This window comes from Salvelinus sp. IW2-2015, linkage group LG23 (genome assembly GCF_002910315.2).
Source record: "Salvelinus sp. IW2-2015 linkage group LG23, ASM291031v2, whole genome shotgun sequence".
Lineage (NCBI taxonomy): Eukaryota > Metazoa > Chordata > Actinopteri > Salmoniformes > Salmonidae > Salvelinus > Salvelinus sp. IW2-2015.
The window spans coordinates 14,599,507-14,609,262 of NC_036863.1; the positions used below are offsets into that span (position 1 = coordinate 14,599,507).

At 42.3% G+C, this 9,756-nt stretch overlaps 1 protein-coding gene across 1 annotated transcript; it reads left to right on the top strand.

Annotated features, from left to right (window-relative positions):
• Positions 1-1,870: 1,870 nt before the first annotated feature.
• Positions 1,871-9,281, top strand: LOC111950905 (transmembrane protein 218-like). The gene is made up of 3 exons (XM_023968835.2): positions 1,871-2,466; positions 5,243-5,345; positions 8,669-9,281. Exons 1-3 carry the CDS (start codon positions 2,357-2,359, stop codon positions 8,831-8,833), a joined length of 378 nt encoding a protein of 125 aa, XP_023824603.1. The 5' UTR covers positions 1,871-2,356; the 3' UTR covers positions 8,834-9,281.
• The last annotated feature ends 475 nt before the right edge of the window (positions 9,282-9,756 follow it).

Genomic DNA, 9,756 nt, shown 5'->3' on the forward strand with positions numbered 1-9,756 from the left:
ATGTAAGACCCCTCCCACCCCCCACCCCACCACCACCCCTGCCTCCTCTGCCTCCTCGTAGCCCCCCTCCCATCACCTCCACTGGTCTCCCACCACAAACCCCGATCCTGCGCATCTCCATCTATTCAAACCGCGGAGTCTGCCGGCCCCCTGTCGGCGCAAATTAAAAATTACATATTGATGGTGAGACAAGCAAGTGATGGGCTACATTCATTGGAAACATTGTAGCAGACATCCTAGTATGAGGATGGATACATTGCATAACTTCACAATGATGACACACCAGTGAAAAAAAAGAGCTAGGCTATAGGTCTAGGTCTGCGCTATTCATTATTCATAATGATATATTATTCCAATATTACAGTGGCGATAGAATACAAATAATATTATGACCATAATTTCTAAGACGTATCATGTTCAGTACGTGTACTTAGTCCCCTCCTTTATTCCCTGTTCACCCACGACTGTGTGGCCAAACACGACTCCAACACCATCATTAAGTTTGCTGATGACACAACAGTGGTAGGCCTGATCACCGAAAACAATAAGAGGGCCTATAGGGAGGTCAGAGAACTGGCAGTGTGGTGCCAGAACAACAACCTCTCCCTCAAAGTGAGCAAGACAAAGGAGCTGATGGTGGACTACAGGAAAAGGGAGCCGAACAGGCCACATTTACATCAACAGGGCTGTAGTGGAGCGGGTCTAGACTCTCAAGTTCCTTGGTGTCCACATCACCAACGAACTATCATGGTCCAAACATACCAAGACAGCCGTGAAGAGGGCACGACAATACCTTTTCCTCATCAGGAGAGTGAAAAGATTTGGCATGGGCCCCCAGATCCTCAAATGGTTCTACAGCTGCACCATCGAGAGCATCTTGACCGGTTGCATCACCGCCTTGTATGGCAACTGCTCGGCATCTGACCGTAAGGCGCTACAGAGGGTCATGCGAACGGCCCAGTACATCACTGGGGCCAAGCCTCCTGCCATCCAGGACCTATATAATAGGCGGTGTCAGCGGAAAACCCATAAAATTGTCAGAGACTCCAGTCACCCAAGTTATAGACTGTTTCTCTGCTACCGCACGGCAAGCGGTACCGGAGCACCAAGTCTAGGACCAAAAGTCTTCTCAACAGCTTCTACCTCCAAGCCATTAGACTGCTGAACAATTCATAAAAATCACCACTGGACAATTTACATTGACCCCCCCTCTTGTACACTGCCGCTACTCGCTGTTTGTTTGTTACCTATGCATAGTCACTTCGTGCCCACCTGCATGTATAGATTCCCTCAACTAGCCTGTACAAATGCACACTGACTCGGTACCCGTGCCCCCTGTATATAGCCTCGTTATTGTTATTACTATTGTGTTCCTTATATTATTACTTTTTATTTTAAATAAAAATAAATAAATAAAATAAATAAATGTTTTCTTCTTCTTGAACTGCACTGTTGGTTAAGGGCTTGTAAGTAAGCATTTCACGGTAAAGTGTACACTTGTTGTATTCGGCGCATGTGGCAAATAAAGTTTGATTTGATTTAGTAGGCCAATTTAAGATTTTGTCATAGCCTAGCCTTGGTGTCAATGCTCATGAAATTGGAAATAGGCTGGATATTGTCTGAAAAGCATTTTGCGGCAGCCTGTGATTGAAATTACCCATGTTGAATCACCAACATAATCATGACCACATTAGTTGGATTTATCGTGGTTATACAATTGTAAAAATAAAAAAAAAGCATCCAAAGTTAAAGCCTAGGTAGTTCATGGCAAATAAACACAAGCGAGCCTACCCAATTTCAGATGCAACTTCAGCTAGGACTAGAATACACTACACTTCCCAGCATTCTATTCGGTATTTAGTAACAACCACTCGGTATAGCTCTTTGCCCTTGTGGTCTATCCTATGAAATTTAAGGTTATTTGTAACCAAGAGAGCCGGTTGGTAGTTGCTAAACAGTTCGCATGCAAGCGGTTGGTAGGCCACAGTTGGAATGTTTGCGTTCACACACCATTATCATGAGCGGTCTCGAACAGTGAGTAAATTATTTGGGAAGGAAGTTCGTTAGTAACAGTACGCACGCACAAGCTAGCTGTTTAGCTAGCTAACAAACTATTTAAAAAAAAATCAAACCTGTCTGTCAACAGCGAGTACAAAATGCCAGTTCAAACGATGCAATTGGCATTATACGATGCAACTCGTTTTGTAGAAACACAATTTCACGCAAATAGCTTTGCTTGATCAACAACACTAGCTAACTAACATAGTTAGCTAGCTCATTTGAATCTCCTCAAGACCAATGTGAGTAGTTAGTTAGCTAGCTAACGCGTTAGTCTAGCCCTTTGATTTGGTGAAGCATGGCTGGTACGGTATTGGGCGTTGGCACTGGGGTTTTCTTCATTGCTCTTATCTGGATTGTAGCTTTCGTGCTGGGGATGATCCTCTTGAGAGCTACTGGACCAACTAAGTAAGTTGTGAATACATACACACATGCAGGCCTAAGTTAGTTAGATACCTAAACACATTTTAGTATTTTGTACACATTATCTTTTGCTGATATGATACCAGTGAACACTGTATAGCACTTTCTCATTTGCATTACCTTGAATAGCCTACTTCTACATCTGCTAAGTGGTCTGGACTTTCATGTCGATTGCCAACCTGGTCTTTTGGTATTTTATTATGATCCCCATTAGCTGTTGCAAAAGCAGCAGCAGCTACTCTTCCTGGTGTCCACATGAAACATGACATAATACAGAACATTAATAGACAATAGCAGCTCAAGGATAGAACTACAAAAAAAAAAAAAAAAAGGCAAACTATAGTATTTGTATTATTCTGTACTCCCCATTTAGTATATGTTTCGTGTGGTACACTACATGACCAAAAGTATGTAGACATCTACTTGTCGAACATCTCATTCAAAAATCATAGGCATTAATGGAGTTGGTCCCCCTTTGCTGTTATAACGGCCTCTAATCTTCTGTGAAGGCTTTCCACTAGATATTGGAACATTGCTGCGGGGACTTGCTTCCATTCAGCCACGAGCATTAGTGAGGTCGGGCAATGATGTTGGGTGATTAGGCCTGGCTCGCAGTCAGCGTTCCAATTCATCCCAAAGGTGTTCGACGGGGTCGAGGTCAGGGCTCTGCAGGCCAGTCAAGTTCTTCCACACTGAACTCGACAAGTAATTTCTGTATGGACCTCGCTTTGTGCACGGGGGCATTGTCATGCTGAAACAGGAACGGGCCTTCCCCAAACTGTTGCCACAAAGTTAGAAGCACAGAATTGTCAAGACTGTCATTGTATGCTGTAGCTTTAAGATTTCCCTTCACTGAAACTAAGGGCTTATCCTGAACCATGAAAAACAGCCCCAGACCATTATTACTCCTCCACCAAACTTTACAGTTGCATTGGAGCAGGTAGTGTTCTCCTGGCATCCGCCAAACCCCGATTTTTTTCCGTTCGACTGCCAGATGGTGATGTGTGATTCATCACTGCAGAGAACGCATTTCAACTGCTCATAAGGACAATGGCGGTGAGCTTTACACCACACCAGCTGATGCTTGATGTTGAGTGTGGGGATCTTAGACTTGTGTGATGCTGTTCGGCCATAGAAGCCCATTTCATGAAGCTCCTGACAAACAATTATTGTGCTGACGTATCTTCCAGAGGCAGTTTGGAACTCGGTAGTGAGTGTTGCAACCGAGGACAGGCGATTTTAACGCGCTTCAGCACTCGGCGGTCCCGTCCTGTGAGCTTGTGTGGCCTACCACTTCGCGGTTGAGCCATTGTTGCTCCTAGATGTTTCCACTTCATAATAACAGCACTTACAGTTGAGTGGGGAAGCTCTAGTAAGTCAGAAATGTAAAGAACTGACTTGTTGGATAGGTGGCATCCTATGAAGGTGCCACGTTGAAAGTCACTGAGCTCTTCACTAAGGGTTAGCTAACATGCTAAGTAGTTGCAAATTAGCTAAAAAGTTGTAAGTAGTCAGTTTATACATTTCTGAAGTTATGAGATTTGAACTCTTGTTTGCGTTATATGCCCAACCCGACAAACCACCCTATTTTAATTTTTGCAGTAAGTAACCATCTGTTTTATGTAACAATACCAAACGTAACATCAAATCAAGTTTATTTTATATAGCCCTTCGTACATCAGCTAATATCTCGAAGTGCTGTACAGAAACCCAGCCTAAAACCCCAAACAGCAAGCAATGCAGGTGTAGAAGCACGGTGGCTAGGAAAAACTCCCTAGAAAGGCCAAAACCTAGGAAGAAACCTAGAGAGGAACCAGGCTAACATATCGTACTAATTTGAGTGTCCTGGACTAAACTATGTTACGTCTAGTCTATGAGACCAGGCTGTCATGTCACAGGTGGTGTTGTGGCATGTCCTGTAATCATAGGGTCATCGGTGAATGCCCCACTGACTCTTCCACCTCAATCCCTTGGCCTACACTTTTGAGGATTATACAATGATTATACTGTACACATTTAGAATTTATTTCAGAGATGATATTAAATAGTTAGGCCCTACATCCTTAGTGTCATTTGACTTTAGACTAACTGTTATTTCCACTGATACCAGCTAGGCTACATGTTTTTCACTACTGCTGAAATGGTCTGTCATGATTTTACTGAGAAAATTAATTGCTTCACTAAGGCTCCCTTTAGACAGCCAGACAAATTCTGATTTTGTTTTGCTACCACTAATTGATATTTTGACCAATCCATGCGATTTTTCTTCACATCAGATATTTTTCTTTGCTGATCTGATTGGTCAAAACACCAATTCGTGAAAACTATGATCAAAATTGGGCTGCCTGTCTAAACAAAGCGTGAAAAGGGGTTAGTTTACTGGTTACAGATTTTATTGGGTTGATTGGAGTGCCCTTGGCCAAATTTGCATTAGTCCTACAGAACACCCAATCAAGTGATTACTAGGAAAATGATTTAATGACGAATAAAACATTTTCCCTTTGTACTGTATACAGTAAAACTCACATTATGGTGGGAATACCACCTCTAAGACTATGAATTAGTCTGTTTGAGAAGGTTTGAATCCTAAGCAACCTGCCTACACATTGTTTGAAGTACAATAGACCAACATAGCAACTAGGTCAAAGCTGTGTGCTGGAATACCTTGGTAGAGAATTGGCCACTGACCAATCCCTATTTCACACTTAGTTTTTGTGTTTAATTTAAATTATATATCTGTATTGTTTTTGTTGACTAACAGCTTAGGGGTCATCCCTGTCTTCCTGCTGGCCCTCATTTCCACTCTTCTCCTGATGTTCTTCCCCCGCAGCTCAGAGACCCTATCACCATTCAAAGACTTTGAGGTAAGCTATAATACTGTAATCACACACACACACTTGCAAGTGAACTGCAGCTGGTTGCCTCAATAGTTGCCTTGTCAGAGCAGTTGGTTGTTGTTGGCACACTTGGGCTTCAAAGGCTCTCTTCAGAAGTGTGAGCCACTGGTGTCATGTGTTTTCTAATATTGATACTCAAGTTGAATAGGGTACTAACAGCAGCACCAAAAATTGTACTGGCCACACAGCACTTTACTGTGCACTGGCTGAACGTCACTCAGGATTACACATACACTGTTATGTTGAAATTGTAGTGTTGAGGGCTACCCTGAAAAAATAAAAGTGAATAAAAAACATTTTATGTTTGTCTGCTAAATCACTGCAGTGTGGTGTAGGCTGATTTTTAATGGAGTATGAAGATCTATTGAATTTGAATAGAGTAGTTGAGCTCATCAAATGATTCCCCTGAACAACACAGAGGGTTTTGTCCCAAACAAGTAAACTGCAACATTTTTAAAATCATCATGGCTTTTGTTTTGTGGTCCATGTATGTAGGCCTAGCAGAGTGGCCTGCTGGCCCTGGCTGCAGAGCTGCATTCAGAACATGTGGCGGTGTGTTTGTCGTAAAGACCTGGTCTGATTTATCTCTCCCCAACAGCAGCACAAACAGACTGCAGTGCTTTCCTCCTGTACCGCCTGCCAAATAACGCAGGCAGGTCCGCCAAGCTGCCACCCCACAGAGGGCACCGCCAGCCTGGCCAGTTTGTGTTAGGTTTGTGTATGGGAAAACCAGAACTACAGGGAGACATGAACTGCCTCTCAAATGACACCCTATTCTCTATTTGGTGCAGTACTGCACTAAATAGGGATTATGGTGCCATTTGGGACGCATTCATAGTGATGTAGGCCTAGTGTCCTGTTAGTTTAGGCCAATGGGCAAGATCACCTCACACATGGACCTGAGGAATCAGATTCAGGCAATCTATTTTTGACTGCATGCATTCATAATCATGTGAATACATTCAGGATTTGCTGTTCTGCCATGATACTTTTTAAGGATTTCTATGTTCCCACAGCAAAGTGTTAATGTAGTTAGGTTTATGTAGTGAAATATTAATTGACTTGTGGATGAGTTTCAAGTCTTTGGAATGTGTAAAAAAAACAACACTATTTTATTGATTTAAAAGATTACCGGTGGGGTAAATAATTTGTAGGCCATATTCAAATAAAAAATAAACAAGCATAGCTAAGATCGTTTTAATTCTGCTGCCTATTGCACATTGTAAATAGTTGTCTCAACTGGAGTACTAGCTATCATTACATCACAAACAATGCCAGTAGGTCTATTGAAATACGGGGGTATAACAGGCAACTATCTTGTAGAAGGCTGTCTTAGAAGAGGCTCAACCAGATATTCCATACTACAGAGATCCTATTAAATTACATTCTATGTTTTTATGTGACTTACCTCCTAATAACTAGCTATTGTGTGTGTGTGCTAAAATAATAATATGCACCGTTTAAATAGCTAACAAAATGTCTACATGGACGGTCTGCTTTGACCCTCTATACACACTCACTCTATGCACATTCTACACACTCACACTCTCTCTTAATTTGCTCACACATACAACGTGCACACACATTCATACTGTACACCAGTGGAGGCTGCTAAGGGAAGGACGGCTCATAATAATGGCTGGAATGGAGCGAATGGCATCAAACACATGGAAACCATGTATTTGATACCATTCCGCTCCAGCCATTACCACGTGCCCGTCCTCCCCAGTTAAGGTGCAACCAACCTCCTGTGCTGTACACACACACTCTCAATCATCATATATGCTGCTGCTAGTCTATCATATATCCTAGTCACCTTACCCCTATACATGTCTACCTCTATCAATCCAGTACCTTAGGGGTAAGGTGACTAGGATATATGATAAACAGACTAGAAGCAGTAAATTTGATGATTGAGAGTGTGTGTACAGCACAGGAGGTTGGTGGCACCTTAATTGGGGAGGACGTGCTCGTGGTAATGGCCGGAGCGGAATAGGTGGAATTGTATCAAATACATCAAACACATGGTTTCCACGTGTGTGTGTGTGTGTGTGTGTGTGAACACGAGTGTAAGAAACCGCTAACCTCTCCCTGTTAAACAAAAGCAAAATAACACAGTGCCAATTAGGGCCTGCCCCAGACAGGGCCCCAGTACCGAGCAGTCGGATGCCACATTAATAAAACATGGGCTCCACTCGCCGACTAATTGGCAAATAAGAAAGTAAGATGCGTTAAATGAGAGAACACTGCATTCGCCAGAGACGATGCCCCCCCCCCCCCCCCCCCCCCCCCTTGCCTCACCACCAAGGCCCTAGTATGTATCCTATCTTTTGAGGAATATTGGTCTTAATGTATTCAATACATTTTTTTGTGTCATGAATCATTTGTGTTTTTGCTATCAAGTTTCAACATGGCAAAATAATCTTTAGTTGAAAAGACATTTCAAGTGGATGATGCAACATGTGATCATATTGCAGACATTGAGTGATCATTAGCTTTAAGGAAAGCCTTGAATGACTCACATCGCTATTATCAAGTCTCTTGCACCATCATGTCAATTTCTTGAATGAGGCCATGTTTACTTGAGTACAATATAATAACTACTAAGTCAAGTCAGACACTGTGATATGTTTACCAAAGTCCATGTTAAAGGCCCAATGCAGTTGTTTTCATCTCAATATCAAATCCTTTCTGAGTAACAATTAGTACCTAACTTAGCAAGAGCAATTTCTCAAGAATGAATATTTTACTAGGACTGTCTGAGTGGGGAGGGGAAAACTAGCTGTTTAATGGTAGAGGGGTTTGGAACGCCGTTTGTTATTGGTCTAACTAATTGACCTTCTGATGTCAAGGCAGGCCAAAACTCTATCCCACCAAAACAAGCTGACATTTCAGGCAGTCTTTTCAAACACCTCTTACACTAAAAGGGCATTATCATAATTCTCACAAGTTCACAATATTATTCCACCCTTATAGTGTGCGCCTATATAACACACACAGGGAAATCACGTTTTTGACTGCACGGGGCCTTTAACATTTGGCTTATAGTGAAACGTAAGGGGTAACCTGCCTTGCCTTCCATTTTCTCCCTCCCCAGAACTGATTGCAGTGGCTCACTTGTGACATCTGTTGGAAGAAAGAGGAATTACACCGACCATTTAAACACAAGATACCCACTTATCAAACATACACAAACCATCTATCCTAAACTAACCCATTTATCATCAGTTTGTACTTATTTGATAAACCAATGAACTGATTACTGTCTGAATATCTCTTTCCTCCTGCAGACCGTAGACACTTTCTTCATCAGCCGATACGTCCTGCTGTCGGTGGCCAGCGTAGCCTTCTTGGTTGCTCTGTTCGGCCTGCTGCCCCTCCATTTCCTGGAAGCTGTCTATGCCAAGCCCTTGAACACACTAGAGCTGAGTGGCCAGGCCAAGTTGGCCTGCTAGACTGGTGGCCAGGGCCCAATGTGCAGCGCTGGAGATGAGAATAGGCCAACTAAGAGGGGCCCTAGTGAAATCGAGCACAGGACAGGTTGGCAACCGAGCCCAAAAACAGACAGGGCCAATGTTTTCTCCGTGATCGACTGTTGTTTGTTGTTGGGGGGAATTTTGGGCCAACTGAAATTAAAGAGGCTACTATGTTCTTTGGTATAGGCCACTGTAAACATAGACAATATGTTTTGTGTTTATGGATAGCAATTAGGCTACTTTGAATTGTGGTGGTGGAGTAGCACTTGCATCAATAGAATGCATTTATCTCTATTGCCTGATTCAGAGGATAAGACTGATAACTGTATGTATATTTTTGACATTCACTTTTTTTCCCACTTGTATTTATAAAATAGTTCTATTGTGATTTTTAGGAGAACTTTATTAAACATTTCAATGTTGTTAATCTTGCCTACTGAAATCTTTCCTGCTACTAGAAGTGTTTGAAATATAGAACTTCGTCATCATACTAATTCTTTCTCACAAAATCATCCAGCATCAAAATGCCACTAAAGAACTGAGGCCTAGTCCTGTATTAGACCCTGTAATGAATATGCATAGCGCTTGTTGTCTACATTGTTCAGATGCAGCCGGGTGGCATTTTGATTGAATCTGGCTAACTAAGATCTCTTCTGTGATTACACTCCTCATAACTGTCTGATTCCTGAAGTCTCTCAAGTCAGTTGAGCTAATTGAATGCAGAGAGAACTGTCAGTAGCGATCCTGTGATATACTGTGATGTGAAGTAGTAGCCCTCTCATGTAGTTTAAATGGAGTGAGTGTGTTCATTAACTCCGGATGCATTCTGTGTTCTGTCACATTTGCCAGCATTTAAACCAGATTGCATCTGCACTCGACTACATTGAAATGTAAATTTTTCG

Excerpts from the sequence above, each read along its gene's own strand:
- LOC111950905 (XM_023968835.2), top strand. The coding sequence starts at position 2,357 with ATGGCTGGTACGGTATTGGGCGTTGGCACTGGGGTTTTCTTCATTGCT. Across the intron at positions 2,467-5,242 it reads AGAGCTACTGGACCAACTAA|CTTAGGGGTCATCCCTGTCT; the intron begins GTAAGTTGTGAA and ends GTTGACTAACAG. Across the intron at positions 5,346-8,668 it reads CACCATTCAAAGACTTTGAG|ACCGTAGACACTTTCTTCAT; the intron begins GTAAGCTATAAT and ends TTCCTCCTGCAG.